General features: G+C 42.2%; 1 protein-coding gene across 34 annotated transcripts in view; it reads right to left on the bottom strand.

Moving 5' to 3' along the window:
- The window catches only part of NRXN1 (neurexin 1), a 680,932-nt gene that overhangs the window by 32,935 nt on the left and 622,670 nt on the right, over positions 1–25,327 (bottom strand). Inside the window, exon 1 of one of the 34 annotated variants that reach the window (XM_054290302.1) lies at positions 20,750–20,847. The exons of the other annotated variants lie outside the window; for them this stretch is intronic. Coding sequence (XP_054146277.1) covers positions 20,750–20,782 — 33 coding nt within the window. The 5' untranslated portion in view covers positions 20,783–20,847. Of the gene's footprint in view, positions 1–20,749; positions 20,848–25,327 lie in introns of those variants that run through there. 34 annotated transcript variants of the gene reach the window in all.

Raw genomic sequence — 25,327 nt, 5'->3', positions numbered from 1 at the left:
GGCCTCTCTCTTCTCCCTAATATCTCTGCTAAATCTATTTTTTATAACCTCTGCTCACCTTTGTGTCCCTGCTGAAGGATTTCTAATTAGCCTGCTCGGATGATCGAAGTCCTCTGCTGCCCTCAGTGCTCTCCCTTTTGCAGTCATTGTTCAGACTTCACTGCACCAGCCCGAGAGCCTGGCTGAAATTATTTCATCTGTTGCTCTCTGATCATCATAATGATAATGGAGTAACAGTCTTCACTTAATGTTGCCCATGTATCATGAACTTTATTATCTGTAATATGCTTCAACTCCAAGGGACAGATTTTGAGCTGCTTGGGAGGGAGGAGGGCACAGGAGCTGCCTGCAAAGCAGTGTTCCACCCCTCTCCTCCTAGATCAGCTATCAGAAAAATAGTCCTCAGACACATGAGAACATTTTTCACTATGACACCAAACAGGCAAGTACTTCTTGGCTACTCTGCTGTGCAGCCTTTGCCATTCAGGGCACCCTTGCTAGTTTTACCCAACATCACAAAGCAGGAATTGGGATCCAGAATCTGGCCAAAAACCATTGCTTAAATTCAAGTTGCATTACTAGGGTCCCTAAAGGATGCTGGTGTGTGCACAACTCTGTTTTCAGTGCTGTACGTCGAAGATTTCCTAATATGCAGAAACACAATCTATATCACAATGTGCAGCAATTTGAAATGAAAGAAATAATAACTCTGGAACCTTATTTTGATTGATTTCAACAGAACGCAAGTGGAGCATCTAAGCACTTAGGTGAAGAAAAGAAAAAGCTCCACAAGTTAAGTGACACTGCCCACAGTGAATTTCTCCACCTGATCACACCAATTTGCAGAGATTAATTGTATGGAAGGAGCCACATAATGCTGAATTTCATGATGAATGGACATTATGACAGCAAATGATTTCCCCTAATGTTCCATTATGCTTCTCAACATTTGAAATTTAATTACTTGAAGGAAAAAAATTAAAAAGGCAAAAGCCATCAATAGCCTCACCATTACAGTGTATTTTCAACTTGAGAAGGCATTTTGTTTCACCATAAAGAAAACTTCATGTGCAAACCCAAGGGAGGCAGATCTCAGGCATTATGACAATGTTGCTATAGCAATTATTTGTGGGAACATGCATCGGTGGCAGCTTAGCTCTCAAACCTACTGCTCAGCTCATGCATGCTGTTCTTAACCAGAATATAAACTGCCTGGTGCTCATTGTGTCCTAATAAGATTTGTAAATTGCTTACAGTGATGTACTTCCAACAACTAGGAATGCAAGAACAGTTTTGTTACTAATACTTAATCATGCTCAGAAAAACCCTTTATATCTGTGCATTCAGTTAGATATTCCAACTGCTCTTTATGAGAAGGCAAAGTCATATAAATATAGTTTAAAAGCAATCAATTACATTTCCTGAATTATTGTGCATAATGTATTATTCAAATGGGGTCTGCTTTGAATAGTGGTTGTTTAAGATCAGGTTAATATTTGGAAGCAAAGGAAGGAAAACTTATATTGAGGCAACATTTTATAACGATTCAGCATAAACAAAGGGTGTGAAAATGCAATGTTCCAGTATTCTCAAAATCTCAAGCAACAGATAAAGCAGAAATATCTGAATCACCCTTGCTTGTATTTAGTCCATTTAATAATACTTCACTGCTCAGCTGAACTAAATTTTCCTGGATACATTCATTAAAAATAAATGCAATTGTGCGACACTTGTGATATTAATGGGCAGCTTCAGGCCTGAAATCAAAACCATATGTTGGGAGGGTTGAGGTTTGAAGCTAGTTCAGTTTTGCACAGCAATCTATGAACATAAAAGTCACAGACAAACTACCTCTGCAGACCAGACTCTTTGGGGTGCTCAAGTCGTATACTCAGCCAGCTGCAAGCACTTTCTTCAACCTACTGTACTTTAATCCCCAATTAACTTTATTAATTGATCTTATACTTTAAAACTGCTTCAGCAGCCAGAAGAGGATGGGTCCTAGGAGGGCATGATGCTTAATTTCACAGTGAAGTCTTTGGTAATGAAAGATCCATCATGCTGCAGACTGAGTGCCCTACATAAAACAAGGCCACAGAGGAGCTGGCCGTGTTCTGCTTCCCAAAACGACAGCCTCTCACTAAACTCCACCAGATACACAGTGAGGCAGTTCCTTCAGGCTTCCTTCCCAGTATCTGCAGCCTATCAACTTAGCATACACATATTTCAGCATGTCTTAATATTTTCTTCAGCACACTGAAATGTTGCAGCCTCCCTCTTTGTTCTTTGCAGCCTGCCGTAGCAACGGCTGAATTAAAGTCGGTCTGGAATATCTACTTAAGCAAATTACTCCCAGATATTTGGGAGGCTGAAAATCCTAGGAAAAACTCTATGTATGAGTATTTTCAGAGCAAAGCAATAATTTATCTTTTAGCTTTTTTATTTCTTTTTTTCTGGAAATAAAATTCACCAGCCCTTTTCAACACTAGAAAGTCATACTTAACCTCATCCATCAATATGTGTAGTAGGCTAGTCACTCCCTTTTGTATTTTTAAAGGTAATAGAGCAAAGATATTTTCTAAAACACACTTGACACATGTTAATGCTCAGTCTGGAAGTACCTGCTCTGTTTTCAGAGCATACAGGCTGTCCTGTTAACACCTAGCACTTTTTTTCCTTTCTTTTTCAGAACTCCAGACAGTAAAACAAGTGGCAACTGATTTCAATAATCAGCAGACGTGTATAGACCTGCCCTTTAATTTCCCTACCCCATTCTCCACATTACAAAGAGATGAGGAGAAGATGAGATTAACCTTTAAAAGTAAAGTTCTCTTGGTGGGTGACAAACATGGACACCTATAGTCCCAGAGGCTTTACTAACTGGGGAAAACATATCTAGAAAACTTATCTGTAACTCTCACCCTATAATATGGGGGGACACCCTGACCCCAAATGATTCTTTCTTCTTTTGCAGTCTTAAAACTTGGCTCCCATTTTCTTTATTAATCACAATGCCAGTAGTGCTGTAGTGCTGTAGACACAAGCAAAATCCTGCTGGGATGTCCTCTCCTTTCCTACCATTTGCTTGCTCCAAATGCCTCCCAATTCTAGCATTTTAAACCAACACAAAACTCAGGAAATCTCTGTTTTCTGCAATGGCAATGGGAAACAGGCATTTTCCATTAGATGGCTGCTATTTTCCTAATTCATATGGGGTTTAGCACTGGAAAAGCAAAGGAAATGAAAGCCTTCCCTGCAGTCTTAAATCCTTTTCTGATTATGGATTTCCTTCAGGAGAAATTACTACCTAGGTGTGCATAGCTCTGCACTTGTAGCTTTATGCAACAGCTTCCACTTTAAATAGCAGGACAAAAAAAAGCAAATGGCTTCTTCCTCCTAAAATCTTCTGCACCTATGGCTCAGTTTAGATTGAGCAACACCAAGGTGGCTTTGCATGGAAAGGACCTCAAGGGAAAGGCAGGCACCGACCCATCATGAAGAAAGGGGTGGCTGGCAGTCTCCAAGTGGGCAATCAGGGAAGAGTGAGCATTTTGCTGCCTACAGCAGGACAGGGGGCCCAGCCAGCAGCTCCCACTTGCCAGTGGGCAGGAAGCAGAGCACCGCCAGCCCACTGCCCCTTCTGCTGCCTCTCCCCCAGCTCAACAGGGAGCAGCAACTGCCAGCAGACAGACGGGGCGTTTCCACTCATTCTGCTCTGAAAGCTAAATGTGCCATTACAACACGATTCTAATAGCTAAATCTCAGCTGCATGTGCCAATTTGTGCTTGAGGAAGGCTGTTCTCCCCCTGCACCAACTTAATGGGAGCAGGCTGAGCGTTAGGCGGTTTTCGTGCGTGAGGAAAACGCACACGCAGCAAGTGCCAGCAGCGCACGATGCTGCAGAGCAGGAGCTCTGGAAATGCTGGAGCAAAGCCTCCAACAGGGGATCATAATCCTCAGATACTGGCTTGGAGATGGCAGGCTTCTCTCCACGGCACATGCAGTCATAGTGAGCGTTTGCAATATTTATTCTCCATTAAACATGTAGCGTAAGTATCAATAAAGATTGTTTGTCTTCTTTTACTGCCAATCTGACCTCGCTGTTAATAAAGGTAAGGAATAGCTTTTTTCATCAATATGGGAACACATGTAGATTGATATTTATCACTACATGGCCTGCTTAGAGCCCTTCTAGTTTTCTTTGAAGGATCACAAATTATTCACAACACTGCGGGGTTTCTTCACTGATAACATCTGATACATTTTATATAACATCCTTGTTTTTGTATCTGATATCAAACCCTATAAACCACATCATTTTATGGGGAACCTGAAATTGGATTCCTCTGCAACAGAACATTCCCTCCCTTGACTGTCTGCAGCACTTTATAAAATATTTATTGCTAGGATGCCTAAAAATACACATAGCCCAGCACAGCTTTAAGATGGAGAACTATTTAGCAGTTATAGACTAGATTTCATACCACAGGGTTCTTATTAGGCATAGTTGCCTAGAAATCACACTTATTTTCTGAAACATGACTATAAAATATTTTCATTTCATATGAATAATTCAGCTCCCTGAACAGACAAAATTATATAATTTTTTTACTTCTTCAAGTTTCCACGGCAAAAGCTGTGCTCCAAAAATATTCAGAGACCCAGGTGAACAAGCCTGTGTCTTTCTGTGTATTTATCTTTTATTTGAGAACAAATTTAATTACTCTTTGCCTGACACACATCACATATTTCTGGTCAAGCTTCAGCATGAAATGCAGAGACGCTGTTTTGGGCCAGGCATCCCCCAGTGTGATTCATGGGATGCTGAAAATTCCCTGGGCTTGGCTGCTTGCATATAAATCAGCCAGGGTTCTTCTCCGTAATGCAAATGGCAAGGCAGCCCTCTTTCCTGGCAAATTAAAGCAGTGACAAACACTCTCTCAGCACTACTCAGAGAGGCATGAATTCTCCAGGGAAACACGGCACAGTGTTTTGCAGCAGCTCTGGAGAAAGGCAGGGACACACAGAGCCACTGTCCCTCCCCAGCATCAGTGTCAGTGTGACCCCTGACAGAACTACACTCACTGGGGGTGTTTCCACCAAGAAATCACCCACTACTCCCACACATTCTGCTCTAGCTGGGTGTCCCAGTTGCAGATGGGGAACAAGAGCCAGGACTTTGACACCATGATGAGAGGAGAGAGCACTGGCAGAGCTGCAACACTTTGCTAGCAAAAGAGAAGTCACTACAATTCCCAGTTTTTATGGATGTTTGAGGGTTCTACTGTAAAAACAAAAACCCTTACCTTTCCACTGTTGTACCATATTTGTGTTTTTAAAAGAGTGAATTCCAGTGTGATACACTAATCCCCTCCCAGCACTCAGGTTCTTCACTCTCAGTGGGGTTTGTGTGAGTGCACTGAGGTACCAGCTGTTACTGCATCCACGCTGCAGGAGGCTGGGTCTGGCTCTCCACCCTTTCTCAGGGTGTACTTCCCTTAAAACATGTTCCCTGTGCTAAGGACACACCTTGACATCACACAACACACCTAACCTGAGCAGGCATACCATTAATTCACTACAATATTTTATTCACAAGCACATATGTTACAGTGTACTTCACCATGTTCAAGGGACTCTAAAAGCCCATTGTCCACTCTCTGTAGGTATAGAATGCATCCATCTCGCTCAAAAAAACAGCTTTGCTTTCCCCAAAGCAGTGGAACTGAATACAACTGAGAATTTCTGTTTGATGAGTATAGCAATCTTAATTGAGATTTAATGTTTACTTTACCAGGCTAAGCACAGAGCAAACGCCAGAGAAATTATTGTAAAAAAAACAACAACAAAAAAACCTAATTAACAGAGGCTGAAACTTGCTTGGTTCAAACAATAGCCTGCCCAAATGATGGGGTTTGCCTGCACACAAAAGGCTTAGCCTTGCAGATAAAATGTTGAACCCACAAGTGCTCTTTTATTTTCCAGCACCTGAACCAGTAATTAAAAGAGAATTCTTTAAAAGAAAGCATAATCTTACCTGCAGACAAGAAAAGGACTAAATATTTAATTCTTCTCTTGTTCAGAGTGAACTGGAAAATGGGCAAAGCAAGCATGTGTGTGTTTGGGGGAGATTCTATTTAATCCCTGCAGTTTGTAATGCTTAGAGAGATACAATCACCATTTCACAGCTGCTTCACATAGGTCTCTGCTTTATGACTCCAAGCCACATTAAAATGTCAATTCTATGATGAATAGTTACATCCAGCTTCAGACCCCTCAGAGTTGGCCCTGCCTTTCCCACATCAAGAAGGATCTACTTCTGGAGATGCCATGCCCTGCATGCAATGGATTTAACCCTCCCACTTTCACTTGCAAAGAACTATACACATTTAGAAGCTCTAGAGATTCAGGGAACTCATTATTCCTGTCCCAAGTCCAAGCACTTAGATCAGCTCCCCTCCTACTTATGCATCCTTATGCTTCGCGAAATAAAACTAAGTTACAACTCCCTGCTTCTTTTTCCACAGGCAGACACCCATGACCTCCAAGAGCCTTCCTTTCAGCCCCTCCTGCTCTGCCTGGTGTGGTGAGGGAGCCACTCTAGCCTGGAGGAGCAAGAGCTGCAATGCTTCAGTGCACAGCTGAGAGCTGGGGCTGGTGCTGGGAATACGCAAGAGGAAAGCATCCCTTTAGTGACAGCAGCAGCTGCTCAGCTTTAAAACACAGAGCCACGCAAGCAACAAATAGCCCTAATTGCTCCAGATAAGAAAATTATCTGCAAAGTGGAATGACAGAATCTCTGAAGTACATGAACAGAATCTTATCAGACATGGTACCACATTTTCTTAAGCAATCAGGACCTCCTTTGAGGACTCGTTCTGTTTCTCATGGTGATTGCTCTACTTTTCTTTTTCCCAGAGTTTTTAGCTACTGGGGATGATAAAAGAGGATTAATGACTGATTTTAATGTCATGTAACACTGGTAACATACATATAATGCAGTAATTATATAAGCAACTGTCTCTATAATCACTCTTCAAGGAATCACTATCTACAAATCTGCCACTTTGGCTTTAATACTACAGCCCTAACCTGTCAAAATCACATTGGATTTTCATTAGAATACTGCAGAAGTTACACAAATGAGCTACAAAACCATGTCTTGCAACAAATCCATATTTCATGACGTAATTTATACTGTGGAAAGTCAAAGCATAGAGACATTTAGGTGAAACAGGAACTTTCATTTTGTTGTGGTTTCTTGACTTTACCTCTCCCACAGCAGTTCTGTGATGCTTTAGAAGTGCCAACGTCTACAGCCATCCCTGTTGGAAGCTAAGTTGTACTGGACATTGAAAAATTTATGGATTTCAGATAGGAATTCCTTTATCTGACCTACATCACTTTTGCTGCTCATCACATGAGAGATATTAAAGCACAAGAACATTTAAGAAAGAAAGGAGATGAAGGAATAAAGTGCACAGGTGCTCACAAATGCAAGAACCATTCTAATCAACTCCTTGAAAAGTGGCTTCAGCATTGTGCACCAATGCCTGCATCCAAGTCTGCTCTCTGTCATGAGTGCAATTTACCTCTAATGGCAGCATCTAATCTTTTGTTTTCGTTAAAGGTTCCACTTTCGTAAATGAAAGATAATTAAAATAATTCCAAAAGCAAACAGCAAAAGACGGAATTGCTTTACAAGAAAATTCTTTCCCTAATTGCTCTTTAAACTCACCTCCCACTTCTGCTCCCCTCCCATAATGTCAGCTGGATGTAAGCAGAAGTTTTCATAAGCAGGGAAGAATTCCTCTGGTGTAATTCCACTATCAGAGTGTTTAGGTCTTACAGGCCATTATCCCCACTGCTGCCAGAGGGAATTTTCCTGGGATAAATATCAGCCTCCTACCAGTATCTACCAGCCTCCATGTCCTTAACCCTTCTGCAGAAGTTCAGATCATTAGGAGAAAAGCCCTGGATCCAGATTATTTGCCCAGTTGTTCCACTATTACTGAGATGCCTTCTTAAATGAATGTGCTCTTGCTAACAGGCTACTTTGGTTCATACACAGAAATATTTCTCAGCTAATGGATGTCTTCCTTAGGGTGACTGTGAAAGCCCAGCCCAGAGGCCATGAGACATTGCCAGGGTCAAACAATCTTTGTTAACATTCTGAAACACAGATATGTAGAATCAGAATGCATCATGAACCCCCTCCAAAATGTTTTATTCCTGTTATTAGAATAACCACAAAATGGTGATGACTTTTAAAAAACACCAACGCTGAAGAAGGATCAGCGACCTGAAAACCGCTGGTGTCAGGAAAGAAACATCTGAAGAACTCCAATAACAATAATCTACTTTAGGCTCACTCAGGAGCTGGTAATGTAAGTTCTCATTATAGTAATACAACAATGTTTATGCTTATGTTTTGGATTTGCAATTTGTTCAGGTCTTTCTACATTAAAACAATGCCTAGTGAAATGACAGCAAAATAAAACAGAAAAATGTGCTCACTGTTCAGCATTTCTAAACAACTAATTTAAAGGTCCAAATTTGCAGTGCTGGGCATTTTTTCCTGCCTGAAGCTGTCTAATACATTTTCACTGCTAGAAAGGTCCATCTAACACTGACTGTAATGCTGGAGAACTTTGGGAACAGACTGGACTTTATGACCCAGAAATTCTTTTTCAGTCTTATGCTCTCTTAGGTAACTATGAGTAAGTTCCTGTGTGGGTGAATGAACAACTATGTGTTTTCTGTAATATATGTGCCTTCCTAAGTTCTTCCAGGCTTTCCTGCCTTCAGACAGAGATGTCTCTTATCTGAACTGAAATTTTGCTGGAAAAGGCTCTGACATTTCTCCCATGCTAGTGATGGGTGGAGACTCTTTCTACATATGGAGAGATTGAATAAAGTAACTTCCTTCTGGTTTAGAAATAGCAAGGCTAAATTTGTTTGATATCCAGTATTTGGAACCAATAAGACTCCCTTTCTCTCCCCAAAGCAAACAGACAACAAAAAACACAACCACTGATTTAGGTGAGCAAATTCTCACCTCTAAGTTCCCCAAGGTGGAGGTGGAATGAGATTTCTTTTCTCCTCAGCCCAGGATTTTGGTGTGTGGCACCACATTGACAGTGCACAGCCCTCCAGGTTCACCAGCACCTCCCTCCCACCTGAACCAGAATCTTGCTGCTGTTTAGTGCCAGAGGTCAGAACATGTGCAAAGATCACTCCTCTTTCTGGCAGCTGCTTTTCTTGTGACATTGTGCCTGACCCTTTTATCAATGCACATCTCAAAATGTGACCTCCCCCAGGGATTCTCACAGATGTGCAGTTTCCAGACACTGTTCTGACCACAAATCTGTTTGCAGGTGACAGTCTGAAGAAAACCTGGCCCTGACCTCATTCTCTTCCATTTTCCTTCTTTTCTTTTCAGGTAACACTTGAAAAGTGCTCTTTAATCAAAGAATATCAGGGAGATTTTGCAACCATTCCAGTCTGCTGTCCTCCTTCACATCCAGAAAACCTAATTCCCACAGTGATTTGCTTTTCAGCCTATTTTTTTGCTCTTTCCACAAAGTCTCATATAAAAAATGTTTGAAGACCTTGCTAAAATATACATGTCCCAGTCTACCAGGCATCATTTTCTTTGCAATGCTACTTTGGACATGGAAAGTTTATGAAATTAGGCTCTGCAATAGTTTAGTTGCACATTTCAGGTTCTAACACATAATTTTTACACTTGGTATAAACATCTCTCTCCCAATGGTTACATTGGGTGAGCAAAGTGGTAGGGATATCTATTTTATTAAACTTTGCCAAAGCCTAACTTCATTTCAAAATCCCCAAACCCTCCCCCAATGCCTTATGTTAACTGATGCAGCTCAAGAGCCACACACAGAAAAGGTTTTCTCATGCACCTTCCAAAGGCTGGCTGAAAAAAGATCTACAGACAAAAGAAACCACCCTGAATAAAAGGCATTTTTTCACTTATCTGGTTGAATGGGTCTCTTGCTATTGGGAAATTTGGATCTCAGTTGCTTTGTTTTGAGCTTGATATTCATCACACTTTTCCATGCTCAGCTGTGATAGTAAACTCTCCTCTGCTCTCCTCTCTTCTGCTGCCCATTTGTTCCCAGGTGGGAAACTTCCATTTTGTGGAATATCCAATCAGGCATTGCTGCCACCTGATTGCTTCCAGCACAACACCTGACAGGTAAATGCCAGATGTATCATGAGCATCTGCTGAAACAATCCCACCCTGCCTTGCCTTGGTGTTCTCTGGTGAACTTTGGCATCAACCAACTGCAGATTCAGCTACTTGCCAGTTCTCCAGGCTGCTCTCATCCCTCCCCAGACCAGTCCAGCTCACACCTGCTTATGTTCTCTCTTGTTATGGCTTTGGGAAAACACAAACTGGTTTTAACAGCCTTCTTCAGCATCACTACAGCCCTTCCTGGGGATACACACACTACTGTGATTGCCACAAACTGCTTCTCTGTTTAATACTTCATTTTGGCAAACCTCACTGTGATACAAAGATGGACAGTAAATGTCAAGGAATGTCTGCTGCAATCCATGGAGTCAATGCCTGCCTGCATCTACTCTCTATTCAGGTCTTGCTGGAATTGAATTTTTCATAAATGTAAAACACAAAGAAAAGAAAACTTCCCTGTCGCCTTCTGCAGCCTGAATCCTCTTGCTGTGCATCCATGTGCTACCCTCACTCTCTGGCAATGGTATTTTGATATCCTTCTCATGTTGCAGAATACCACAAGAATAAAGTGTAAAGTGTCTGAAGAGATTTCTCTTTCTGTAAATTAAGATGCCCTAGTCTTCTTAGGATTGTTTTTTTTAAAAGGGCTACAGGATCTTTTTCAAGACTGTTTTCCCAATCACCAGCTCATATACATTATAATGTTCTAGAGTTTAATTAATCCTCTCTTTCATCACCTCCAATCCACTAATCAGTGTTTACTATGCTCAGGCGCTCTTGTGGATGGTATCACCTGAGAAGTTGGGAGTAGCACATCTGTCCAAAGAAGACCCTGTCTGAAATCAGTTTACTCCAATACAATCTGTTCTCTTTTTATCAGGGCTGAAAGCTATCTGTGATCACTCTCAAATGCATAAGCTATCCTCCACAGCTGAGTCATGGCAGGAAAAATGGGAGATCATGTATCAAATATTTTTACATCTCCACCTGATCATGGAAACATGCACACACACTCACTGCACAAGAGGGTCTTGTTTTGAAGGAGAAGCTGCCAATTAGCTTTCCCCACAAGGCTAATTTATAACTCTCTGTGACTTCCACAGCTGTAGCCCACAGCTGCATGCAACATTCAAAGTACCTGCTGAGGTATGAATCCTTTCAGAGCCTTTTCACTTTGTTGTTCTGGATAACCCCTCATCACTTTTTTGAGCACAAAAGCTGATGGGTGACCTTGGAAAAGGTGCCTTCTGCATGGGCACAGTGTGCAAATACAGGAACCAAAGCCAGCAGGCTTGTGGGATCCTGGTGGCAGGCAGGATAGAATATCAGCTGCTTTGTTTTAATAAATATTCTTAAAGCACTGAGACCCCTTCCTCTATATACTGATATGGCTCTAAATGGAACTACAGCATGTGAGCTCCTGGCAAAATTTACAGTGCCAGGGGATGAGGTATGGAGCAAGGCAGATGCAGTGATGCTCAGCTGAATTTTCAGCCAGATAGAACAGTAATAAGAAGCAAGTATTGCTCCCAGAAATTTCAGAGGGGGGAGGGAGGTGCTGGTCCTGAAATGAGAGTATAACACACAGTCTTCCACTGCAAATCAGGTTAAAAAATGAAATGAAGAAGAGAATGTGATACCAAGGGCAGGAGAGACAGTTACAAGACTTATTTTGAGATTTTAATTGGCATGAAATAGATGGTAAGGAGAGCACCACTGTTTGCCCTGATTTGACCTCTGCAGAGCGAGATAAACAAAACTTCACTGATAAAGGCTTAAAATGTATCTGGTACTCAATCAGCCACCAGCTTTATATAGAGAAGCCAGGAAAATTAGAGATCCTTGGAATGGAGCCAGTGCTTTGCTCCATTCAGCATCCTGGCTGGTTTCCTCAGAGGGGAAAATTGTGGATTGGGCACACATCCCACGCTGGCAGCCCAAAATCAGGCCACCAGCACAAGGGTGAGCATCAGAGCTCCTCCACCCTGAAGGTGCCACCATTGTGTAATTCTTCTTTGTTATTTGGAAACCAAGAGCATCTGCTGAACAGAGCATCCCTTCCAGTATTCCAGAGCCATAACACCTCACATGGAAATCAGATCCAGCAATTTATGCAGCTACCAACATTTTCAGGTCAGTATGAATTTACAAAAAGGAAGGGAAAAACCTGAGCTTCTTTTGACTGCTGAGCTGACCATTTGAGCACCACATTTGGCACCCATGTCTAAGTTATAGGACCTCTGAGGGCAGAGACAAAACCCAGGATATGCAGAACATGTGGTAGTTTCCCTAACTCCCACTCCCAATTATTTTTCAGGGCTCACAGGTTATTCCTGCCTTTCCTTTCCTCCAAGAAATCACTCCCCCATCCCAGTTATTAGCATTAATACAATTAAGCATACATTCAGGCAAATCCATTCCCAGGAGGAAGAAACGTCATCTCAAAATTAGCAAGCAGTCACTGGAGGAAGAAGTCCAGCTGACCCAAAAGAAGCAGCTCAATGACTTTTTTGGCTAATTTCAGTCCTTACACTTCATGCAAAGCATTGAATCAAGAGTAATACAAATGGCACCTGGAAAATGCAAACATAATTACGCTTTTTCTGATATACTTAATCTTTAGACAGACAGCTTTAACATTCAGGATATTTTCAACTCAAACCACAATTTATTTGTAATTCCCAGTGTTGTCTATGAGGTGGATGTCCTGTTCTGGGATGCTGACACTGGAGGAAAAGCACAGAAGAGAATATCCAAGGGAAAGGAAAATTACTTTTAATATCTGAAAATAATAGAAGTAATGTTTTAATGTAAGACCACATGAAATAAAAGGGAGTTTGCAAAGCTCACCATTAATTGAATGGGTGTTAGTATATCAATGAGACAAATTTTCTCTGAAATGGCAGAACAATGGGGTTAATAACTGTTTTGTCCTATTCTTTCTTCGATCGTCAAATTCAGTTAAAATAAAGAAATTATCTGGCATATCCATAAATGAATGAGGAATATGGAGTTCCCAGAAATACATGAAAGATCAGGATTTTCTGCAGTCAAGGTAGAAACAGAGATAATCCCACAGACTGATTGGGCAAGGAAGTAGGACCAGAAAGAACAGGACCCACATTTCCAAGCCCTCAGCTAAGATAGAGGCAGATTTTATTCAGGCTCTGAATAATACCATTGTGAGAACATTGTTTAAATAACATTTTTCACAGCTCATACTCTGGTTATCAACACAACTAAGGCAACATCTTTCCATTTTGCTCTCCACAGCTCTGCAGCAGTCCAGACATACACCATGCACTGAGAGTCTGAGAAACTACTGAAGCTGCTTATAGTTCATTCAAGGGGAAAACTAATTTTTTTTCTGGTGTTGTCTTATTATTTTAGTGATCTCAAGGTGGTTCTATCTAATTAATCACAAATAAGTGAGAATCTTCTCTTGGAACCAAAATGAATTACAGTTGAGGTAGGCTTCCTAAAGGAATTAGTCACTTCCCCACTATATTTTTAGATTATTTACTCAGGTTACTTTCAGTTTTCCTATTTCCAAGTACAGCAATACCTGAAGCTGAAAAGCTGACTTAAATCCTTGAAGCCATCTGGATACCTGGCTATAAAAAGAGTAAAGCAAAGTCTACTAGAGCAGTCCAGTCAGTCTCAGCACAATGCAAGGCAGGAGCAGGGGTCACAGATCAGCTGCCAGAGCTCCTTATCCTGCAGTGGCTGCACATTGGAAGAATGTCTCCACTCTCATAAAAGCTGCTGCTCATTCCTGGTTCTGATAAGTCACCTAAATAGCAATGGGGAACAGATAGTACAGACAGTTTGGACACAAGGAAATTGTCTTGGTCTTTTTCAGGACCAGGTTTCCATCTCAGTCACCCATTTTAGGCTGCCAGAAAGCAAAGATTAGACAAAGTGACAGATACATTCTTATGAGCTTAAAAGTTGCTATTATTTCCTTTGTAACTGTCTGGTGCACAAAAACAGTGAGACTTGAATGTCACACGTCCTCCCCAGTAACCCTGAAGGAGTATTTTGCAAAGGTCACCTTTGCAGCCCTTTCAGATGCCTCTGCCACCACTTGACTTGCTTTATTCCCTAGATATCTCCACTAGAAAGGGGAAATATGTAGCATTAGAAACTTGCTGCACAGGTAAAGCTGCAAAGGGAAGATTGAGGGATGGTAAAGTTGACAATGGTCAATGTAGCTTATGGAAAAACTGGGGTCTTTGTTCATGCCTCTAGGTAAAGATGGTGCATCTGGCAACCTAGCACTTAAGATACTGGCAGGAAAAAACCCAAATTATGCTGATTTTTCCTTAGCTGTTTCATGCACCCTGACCCTTCCAAGAGTTAGCAGAAACATCCTACTGTCTGTTAAGTTAGTTAGAATGACTAAAAACAGATGTGAGCATCAGAAATGCTCTCCTGTAAAGTCTCTTCCTAACCAAAAACGAGCAAGGCAACCATCATTCAACATGCCCTGAAAAAAGGGAACTCTGGACTTCCCACTGGTCCAGAATTAGTTAAAACATGTTTCAAAGATCCAAACTGTGTTTCTCAGGCTTGAGCATAAAGAGGAAGAGGGGTGCAGCACCCCAGCACCGCGCCCTTGGCCAAGAGCAGAGTTATTCCTGGCGCTGCTGCCGCGCGCGCTGGAGCCGCGAGCGCTGCTCACGCGGGACGTTCCGCCGACGCCGTCGTCAGCCAGGGCCCGGGGCTGCTCAGGCTGTTCAGGGCAGATGGACATCCTCTAGGAAACCACAAGCTGCCCTGCTCAGCTTGGCTTTGCCAGCCTCCGTGGAGCTGGCACGGGCCAGGGGAAGTGAGCTGCCCCAGGACGCGGCGCTGGCGTTGACATCAACTGCACAGAACAGAGCTGCGTTTGGCAGTGCAGCTCACCGGAAGGGATATTTTTACTGGCCTGCTCTGATTCTGGCTGGGGGACCTCCCACCCCTTCCTTGCGGCCACCTCATGGCTCTAAAACAGCGAAGAGGTTTGTGCTTTGTCCATGTATTCATTCCTCAGCTTCCCCAAATTTGGTGCATTACTGATGCCTAACACCAGTATCAAATATACCTGTGTTATTGTAAAGCAAAATTGTGACTTTTCATTCACTGCCATATCCCTTTTATTAAGCAATTCTAACACCAATTAGGAACTCAAAAACATGCTTTGCCCCCAAATGCCATATAAACTTCATTTTTTGCTTCTACTGCACAATACAACCTACACAAATAATGTGTAGTCTCTGTGCAGCTGCTTTCCTAAAGATCTTTTGGTAAAGCATGATAAAAGAGGTGAAAACCAAAAGCTATTGGCCACTTCTTCAGAGCAGTTATGCCCCAGGTGTACAACTGCATTGAAGAAGTGGACAATGGCTTTTGGTTTTCACCTCTTTTTACTTCTTTGAGGGAACAGTAAAAATTGGTAGCAATCACAGTGCTGACATACAGCCCCAGAAACTCAAATCACCCTTTTTCTCAATAAACTTGCTCAACAACTTAGGTAACCTAAAGCATGTCCTCAACAGTTCAAATAACCCCATTAAAAAAGAAAAAAATTGTAATTCCAACAAAACTCCTGAATGACTAGGGTGGAGCAGCACCAAAAACTACCACAGAAAAGCAAGGCATTCTCCCCAGCCTCCAGTATGGAAAAAATACAATAACAGCATATATAGTAGTGTAGTCTTTATAATGAGAGTGACTTAGCATGGGAATTTTGAAATAGATAGGAAAGGGAATAAGAGAAATCAAAGGAACTAAAAGGAAGAAAAAATACAAAACTTGTGGAAACTCAAGGAAAATAATTTAAGTCTTCATGTGATTTAGTATTGGCTTGCAGCCATACCACAGCCAATTTAGAGAAACCAGCAAACAAGGCACTAACATTATTGGAGCCAAGAAATGCAATTTACTCTGTTCTAAAGTCCACAACTTGCTATATTCATTTCTGGATTTGGGCCAAAAACATATGGCCAGGCTCAAACCAGAAGGTGTTCCAAGGTCCTGGACATTACAGACTCTCAGCGTGAGAAATGCCTCATCACCTGAAAACTTCCCAGGTCTTCGCTGGCAAGGAATCATTTAGTTCGTGGGATGGAATTTAAAATGAATCATTCTGGTGAAAATGCCATCTTGCTCATTTCCCATTTAACTTTTGATTTACTTTAAGCAACAATCATCCAAGATAGCTGGGTTTAGAAATCAATGCATATGTCCTTACATACTTAGACTTCACACTCTGTGCTGTTCGGACCTCTGCCAGGGGTAGAATGTCAGTGACAGTGAAGTCACTGACAGCATTTCCACTGACCTCAGGGATGGTAGAATTTCACCTCAATCCACCTTTTTTGGAAACTCAGCCAAACTGCTGCAAGGGCTAACTGGAGTGTCCACAATGATTTCCTGCACGTACAGAACACACTTTTTAATCCTTATCCTTCCATCCTTCCACTTTTTTTCAGAGGTTGCACACATTTTTTCCCTTCTTTAGTAGAGAAGGCCATTCTGTAGCAATGCAGTCAAATGCACAGAAGCAGTCCCAACAACTACTTTTTCAGAGGAACTGTAAAGGTTTTGTTGTCTGCCTCCTGATGTACCCACATTGTTTCAGGTAGCTGCTGCCTCTAAGTTTTGCCCTCGGTCCCTACTCTGTCTCATCTCAATCTGGTACTTAGACTGGAGGCATTACCTGAAGTTTCACCCAAAAGGGATTCAAAGATAGGATCTGAGAAAAAGGGATTAGCCCTTATTAATGGCATGTGATTATACAGCTGAATCTAATTATGCACTCCTCTGGCAAAAATTGAAATACGGATCAGATATAGACAAAAAGAGAAAGCCAGTGTGGAAAAGCATAGCAAATGACTGTAATCATACAAGCTGCCCCACAAGAGGAAATTCTTGTGACTTTATCAGACTTCTCCTGGATCTGCTGGTCAGAGCAACTTGCAAAAGCAGGGCAAAACACTCTATGGATTGAAAAAGCATATCAAATATATAAAAAAGCAGAGAGAACAATAAATCCAGAAATTAAAATCATTACTGTCTGAATGTGCAAAACAAGTGTAAAATTAATTTCTGTGTCAGAAAAGCTGAAAAACAGCTAATTCATAAAATTTAGCAATAGAATGAAAAAACTTTGTGGCAATACACACAACCAAAACTAATTATAAAATATTTCAAGCTACTGAACATGTCAACCAAGAAGTATGAAAATCATTTACTCTTCACCAACAAGCTCTGTCTGTCAAGCTTCTCCTTGGCTAAGACTAAATTTGGTGCTTCCTTCAACTCTTTATCTTGAAAGGCTTTCTGATATGTATGCACACACAACCCAGCCAAGCTGTGACACCATCTCCAGCAGTGTGAAGACAAGGAGCTCTGAGGAGAGGAAACAACTCCTCTAAGCAGTGGCAATGGGTGACCCATGGCAGAAGGGTGTCAGCAGCCAGAAATCCTTTTACTACATGGTGCTACTATAGTTGACATGGCTGCTGAAAGAAAATCCCACCATGGTTTTCAGTAGCTGTGATGAGAGAGAGGACAGATAAACAGGTTTCCAAGATTTCCTAGAGGATATATCCCACTATGATTGCAGCAAGTTAGATGTTCCCTCATTTGTCTCCAGACTATCATACTTCAGATAAATCATCAACCTGGCACAGAAGCAAGTTCAGAAAAATGTGATTTTTTCAGTCTGAAGGTCTGTTCTGTGCACCTCTGTTCTCTGCTGCTCCACCTTCTGTAATGGCAACAGGGATGGCTGAACCCCCTCTGCATTTCCCCCTTGCAGTAAAGCCATGCTGACAACTCTTAACTTTCTCTGTCATCTCAAATGCACAAGGTCAAAATATAAATCCTCTCGCACTGTGACTGGGATTTCTTGCTAAATCAGCATTACACCAAGACATAAAGCACAGTTGAGTTTCTAAACATTGTCCTTAGGCTGTTTGTCTCCTCTGAATCCCTGTTGAATATTGATTTGGGATTTAAAGGTCCAGCTGCCCACCTAATCAGGTTGTGTATACCATCTTTGACCGATTAATGGGTTATTCTAAATACACAGCTACCTCAAGGACTAAAAAACATGGACAACATGAACTTTTCTTCTCTTGCTTCATGCCACAAGGTTTCAGATCAAACTACACCTCTACAGAAATACAGGCTTGCCCTTCAGATACAATCACCAACCAGATTTTTCTGCTAATTTTCTTTTTCAGACACATCTAAGGCAATTTGGCTAAGCCTTACTTATAAGAAATCTTAAAATACCAGAAAAAATCACTTGATATTAAACTTGAGACCACATGTTGGCTTTGGAGATATTCATAAGTCCAGCAGACCTTACATTAAGCAAATGAATTCCATTTTGTGCAAGCCATCTAGATGCATCTCTGCACAGGTGAGCTGCCATCTAGGCAGGTTTAATGGACAATTCCTCAGGCTGCCCTGGCAATTACTCCTCTGCTGACCTGGAAGGATCATTAATATTAGGGAGTTGAGATGCAATTCAATTTCCATTCTGGCTCAGCCCTAAGCTTCCCCTAAGTGGATGCTGTCAGCTGTGTCAGATTATATATGATGCCTAGGTGGTGTGGAAGATTATTAGGAAGAGAGCTGGGAATGGTAAACTCAATTCACAAAGTTTTCAGCCTGAACTTGAAGAGTGGTCTAAGACACCAACAGGCCAGAGCCATTTGGCATGGTTACAACCACCCTTTTATTTTTTCTTTCCTGGGGTAAGCTGCTAATGGGAAGAGCAAAATCAGGTATTGATTAGCCCAGAGCAGTAAGAGAAGAGCTGCAGTACAGAATGGCACATGAAGTGATTTAAATGAATACAATAAAAAACCCCAAAAGGCTTAGTGGCAGAACTCTGAGGCAGAACCCTTAATGGCAGAACTCTGAGGAAGCCCAGCTAGCAAACGCAAACAGCATTACACAATACACCCTGTGCGCCAAAGGAGAGAAGGTTTGATGCTCAGCCCCACAACTGCAGCAATGAATGAAGTCAGATAGTTTGGATCCAGTTCAGCCTTTCCACAATCATGAAAAAAGCCTCCCAAATCATAACTTCTCTCTCAACACATAGTTACAACCTGTAAACCTGAATAAAACTGAACCGCCTCTCCCGCTTTATTCTCCTCTGACTCATTTGAAAGAAAACAAACACACAAAAAAAACCCTTTTCCCCTTGCCTTTCTAGCTACTGGGGGAAAATGAGATTTCTGTTCAGATGGAAGCTGCTGATTCCTTGCTTTAAAAACCCTTTAACCTCTTCTGGCAGCCCTCACCCACACCTTTGCCTTTCTCCACTATCACGACACACCTGTCCCACCTGATGCCAGCCCTGGCTTCGCCAGCAGAATTCCCATGGTGCACGCAGGCGCCAGACAGCCACGGCATTTTAACTCTTCTTGGGCAGAATAAGGAGCTGAAAAGATCAGCAGCCTCCCCAGAGGAGCTGGGCACTCACACAAACACACACCCTTCTGCTTGTTTTCAGGTAACAGGGAAAGCTTTGTAGCCCGTGCTCGCTTAAATCAGATGCCTTGCGGGTTTGTTATTTGAAAAACAAACAAATAAATAAATAAAAGGAAACACCTCGCTCTTCGTGTTAGAAACAAGCAAATAAACAATCAACCTTTGAGAAAATACACAAACACTTTCATTGTCATAAGCATGCAGCGATTTACCCTCCCCCAAAAGATTAGAAGCAACTCATTTAAAAATGAAGCTACTTTGCGTTATATATCACCACATTTTAGTCCATCAGATACAGTCATTCATTGATATGCAGTTTTTCTTATCAAAGCATGCATATAACTCACAGGAATTCCCGTTGTGCAAATGCTCACTGCAAAAAAATCAAATCAAAACAAGTACACACGTACGTACACACACACGTACACACATATTCTAAGCCAAGATGAAAAGCATGCATGGTCAGGGTTTAAGCATCATTTAAGCCAAAATAATTGCTAGATTGTTAAAAAGAAAGCAGCCTGGCAACTATTTGAAGCAGGTTTTATTCATGCTTTTATTTGATTCTTCTCGATTTTCCTTTCCTTTTTAGACTCATTTGTAGCAAACATGCTCAAAAAAAGAAAAAAAGCCTATTGTTAAGAAAAAGCAGACAAGAAAAATTAAAAAAACAGCAGCATCCATGCTCTGGGTACCAAAGCGTTATTTTCTTGGAGCAGAAAAGAAAAAAAAATACAATTTAGAAGCTTTTCTAGATTTAAAACCGATATCGTGCAGAAATTTCATCTTGATATTAATGACATGAAATCTCCAAGGAGACATATTCTAATTTTTTTTTTTTTTAGTTCAAAAAAAAAGTAATTTTCAGTAAATCGGTGCAAATGCCTTTTTTTGTTTGGTTTGGATTTTTTTTTTGGTTTTTTTTTTTTTTTTCTTTCTCCTCCTTGCTGTCAGCCTAAAGGTATCTTAAACCCTGCATGCGGCAGTGCTTCGCCTGTGCGCTGCATCGGCTGTGAGAGAAGAAGCTACCTGCGAGTTTTCACAGTGCCATCTCATATCCATGTCTGCCTGGCTACCCTGCGTGCTTACGGCTTTTTTTTTTTTTTTTCTTCTTCTTTTCCCCCTTCCTTCCCTTCCTCCCTCTCTCTCTCTCTCTCTCTCTCTCTCTCTTTCCCCCTCCCCTCCTCCTCCTCCTCCTCCCCGCTTAATTCTTAATGGAAATCCTAGGAAATTGAGTCCATCCTCTGAAATCAATACTGGTGACAGGCGCGCTGCCTGCCTCCGCGGGAGCCGGGGATGATAAATTGCCTGCGCATCCGCCCGGCCTATCAGTGCCCGCCGCTCCGCCCGCCCCTGGCCGCGCCCGCCGCCGCCGCGGGGACACCGGGGACGCCGCGCGCCGCTGCGGAACCGCCGCGGAGCGCCGCGATGCGCCGGGATGCGGCGGAGGGGGGAGCGGCGCCTCGCCCGCCGCACCCGCGGGCAGCGACACCGACCCCGGCGTCGCTACCTCTTTAAAAAGAAAAAAAAACACCAAACAAACCAAAAAAAAAAAGAAAAAAAAAAAAAAAAGCCCTACAAACAAGCCAGCCATGATCCGGCAGAGTTCCACAATCGCCGCGGAATGGGATCGTGGGATCGCGCGCCTCCGTGCTGGAGCCGCCCCCCGCCCCTACAACGCGGCGCTTCCCACTTGGAAGCGAGCGGGCACGGCACGGCACGGCACGGGATGCCGTGTGAAAACCCGCCAATCTGCCTCTCCTTGGCCGCGCACAGCCCAGCGCTGCACAGGTGCTGGAGAGAGCTCGACCAAGTGGCTGCTGAGAACAGGTTTGTCAAGCCAGTCACCAGTCCCCCAAAATACAGCCGCAGCGTCTGGCCAACACCATTTTCCTTTGGCCCAGAGAGAATTTTTTCCTTTTTTTTTTTTCCTCTTAACAATTTTCACGAATCCCAACAGTCATAACATAGCAAGCGCCCACCTTTCGGCATTTCCAGAAGCCCTCAAAATCTACTTTGAATAATGAATGTCTATGCTGAGGAAAAAGACAAGCAACATACAAAAAAGTCAGGTGATGCCAACTTTGCATTTCCCCTGATGGGAGCTCAGACATGACAAAAAACTTGCCTTGACATACCCTCAACCCACCCATTTCGTGGCAGCGTGTTGCCTTTTGCAAAAGGAATATTGAACTTGCAACACCGTTTCATAAATGACACCTCTGCGTGTTATAGCTAATGGCCAAAGCACCTGGCAGTAAAGCAAAGCTGATGGGCAGTGTCTTGATATCTTTCTTCATGAAAAATAATTTGAAATGGATTGGAAAGATCTACTCTGCATGAAAAACATCTCCCTCCTCTAAACAGAGCCAGGCTCGACCAGAAGTTGTGTGGCTCAGTAAATTTGCCTAGATTTTTAATATTCAGTTATAAAATTATAAGTGTTTGTAAAAGGTGTCTACTGTGTTCTTTTCCTGGTGAATTGAAAAATAACAGCCCATGGACAGCAGCAGGGCTGCTTGCTGGACATGGCAGGGCTCTCCATGTACATTCATTTGGCTGCAACTCAGCCACAGCCAAAACAGTTAATGCTAAAGGAAACACTGCACTGCTTGTTGGAAGTGGCATTCCCATTTGTTAAATGTCTGTCTGTGCCACGTGGTGCTAATTAGAGGAAAGTCATTGCCCTGAGGCTCTTACACTCTCCTTATGCTGGAACCTGACTCCTGGCCCTAAAGCTGGCAAACTTTAAGGCAGTGTGCTGATGGATGGAGCAGAAAGCACTGTGCTCTCCTGTTCCACACACTGTTTTCTAAACGTGGGCCAGCAGAATTAAAAGCTGGAGCTGAACATTGTATTTTGATAGCTCTCACAGCTGGAAATCTCTCATCTTTTTCATTCAGAGCAATTCCTGACCCTCTGAGAGCCCCCTATAAATCCCCAACCTTGACTCAGCACCTCTCCCCTTTTGGAAGATGGCAGAGGACACCATCAGGCCATAATTCAGTGTTTCCTTGTCCAGTGTTTTGTGGCCATGGCCAAACCTTCAAGCCTTGTTTGCCCATCCCTGCTCAGGGAGCAGCACAGAAGACAGGGAGGGCAATGCCCATGGTCCATCATTGGCAGCTGTGCTCTCCCTGCCCTTCTGGCATCAGCATCCATTTCCCTGGGTTGCCTGACAGCAACTCCAGCAGGGCCTGTGTCCTCAACAAAAGGAGTTCATTTAGGGGGCAAAACAAATTAAAAAAACCTCCTATTTTAATTAAGAAAATTATCTAAATAAGTATAATAAATACCATTTCAAGCAGATCAAACAATGTGATCCTTTCACGTTTGCTAAGTCAGACTTTCATTAACCCCAGCATGTCCCTTCCTGAAAGACAGTACTAAATTATCTCTAATATTTTGCTTGAGGCAGTATTTTTCAGAAGTGCGATTCTACAACAACACCATTAACAGTAATGGACTGTCATATGTCCTGTTTCTCAGGGCACTAACCAAAGGAGCAATAAAAGGAATGGTATAAAAATGGATGATAGACCCCCAACTCCTCTCAAACGCTGAGCAGATGTCTGTGAGGATGAAATGCTCTTTGAGAAGCCTTGCCTTGAAGTGCCAGGGGGAAATGCTGCGGAGCACAGCTTGCTGTGAGCTGTGCTAGGTCAGAAAGCCTTATCCTACAGATTCTGGCTGTCCAGCAAAAAAGCAGCTTGCAAGAGAATTCCTTCTGTTGGAGTACCACTCTCCATCTAACCAAGTTCAGGGGATTTTTTGCCTTTCATGGAGATGCAGCTGTCTGTGTATCATGTGTGATGGGCTGTGGTGTGATGTGGAAATACAATAGACAGTGTGGCTGGGATAAATTTTACCCAAAGGACGTGAAGGCACTTATGGGCTTAGTGTGGCAAAGCAGTTAGAAATGGTTTGACTTTACGCTTAAGTACTTGCAACTTTGCATTTAAGTAAACTCCTGAGTGCTTTGTTGAATCAAGTCCAAATATACAAAAAAATAAAACTAAATGCAAAAAAGCAATGAACCTGAATTTGCTTGACTACACACTCTCGAGCTGTAGATGAGAGTTTTGCTGAATATAAATTTTGCCAAATATATATAAAATATCACTTGAAAATTTGCTTGTCAATGCAGTGAGGGATAGGAAATGAGTTGGATAGCATATATTTCACATCAAGGGACACTGTAGTAAATATCACAAAGACAAATCTCTATAGTTACTAAAATGCAGAAACAGCATTATGCTTGAAAAACATAGACAAAAAAATTATGTTAAACCCACCATACACAAATGAGAACAGCAGAAGCCAAACTTGTGATTTGATTTAGATCTAAATATGCTACATATTTCATTAAATAAACAGGAACTGTACAGACATATCATCATTGAAATCCTTGCTAGCGCACTGAATAGGCAGTTTTAAAAAATTATTGTAATTTATCTAGGAAAAAGGTCTACTCAAGAACAAAAAAGCCCCCAATTATTTTATATTGTCTTTTTTAGATACCATTTTATAAAAAAAAAATTGCATGTGCAATTTAGACACAGGTGGAAGCCTTCAGTTCTTACACTTCAGCCTAAGGGCAAGCACAAATTAAGCTGCTTGAAATGAGAATGAGATATTTTATACACTATCCACCACTTCAAATGTGCTTAATGAATGTGAAAGTTATGTGAGTTTTAAATATAAATGTCTGTGCATCCTTAGGGATTAATTTGCCACTTCAGCTTGAGAGTCACATCTCTCTTATGGCCAAGGTGGGCCTCCACTGATGCCCTGTCCCCTGCAAGTCCCTCAATATTGTCCTTGGGAAACATATTCAACAACTTTGAGGTGTGTGTGGGTTTGCTGAGTGAGATTTAATTTTGTAATTACTTGTGCACAATCTCATTCCCATCCAGAGAGAGCTGGTGTGGAGTAGGAAGCCTTAACTGTTTTCATGGCACAGCTGGGAGGGTATTTGGGATTTCATCAACGTGACACCTTCACTTTGCCCCTGGGGACTCCTGCAGTACTCCACCGTGCTAAACTACTGAATCTGGGCAATGAGCATCATTGTCAACACTCTGTGTCATCCCTGTGACACTTAGTGTGCCTGCACCTGTGACAAAATTACCCCCTTCTGGCAGGAAGTCTGCAATCTCCTTCCCAGAGCTCTGAACTCTCCCATCACGCTGACAGCCAGGCTGCGCCCGTCAGGCTGGCTTGCAGACGCCTCCATTCCCATGGATCACAGGAAAACAAGCTCAGTAGTGATGAAAATCTTCAAGAGAGCTGCCCTCCACTGCTTAAAAGGTCAGGATCCTCCTCCTCCTTCTTTAGGCAAATGGAAGCACAAAAACTGTCAGTGGGAAAAAAATTGCTCCCTCAAGAAACCATAATTTAGATCAATCCTACCTGTTTGGAACTAACAGCTGCCATCAGACTTTAGTCCCCAATTCTATACTGTCAAGAAACAAATTAAATGTACTCTTTTTTTTCTGGGCACACATGTATTTTCAGTCTCACTTCATCTTACCTCCTACTGTGATTCCCTAAGATTTTTTTTCTGGCCTCTCCAAATCCTTCTACACCTGGTTAATCAACAGTGTC

This window comes from Melozone crissalis, unplaced genomic scaffold, assembly GCF_028551555.1.
Source record: "Melozone crissalis strain CALT ecotype California unplaced genomic scaffold, PUWL_Pcris_2 ptg000081l_1, whole genome shotgun sequence".
Classification (NCBI taxonomy): Eukaryota; Metazoa; Chordata; class Aves; order Passeriformes; family Passerellidae; genus Melozone; species Melozone crissalis.
This window is presented reverse-complemented; position numbering and strand designations above follow the sequence as displayed.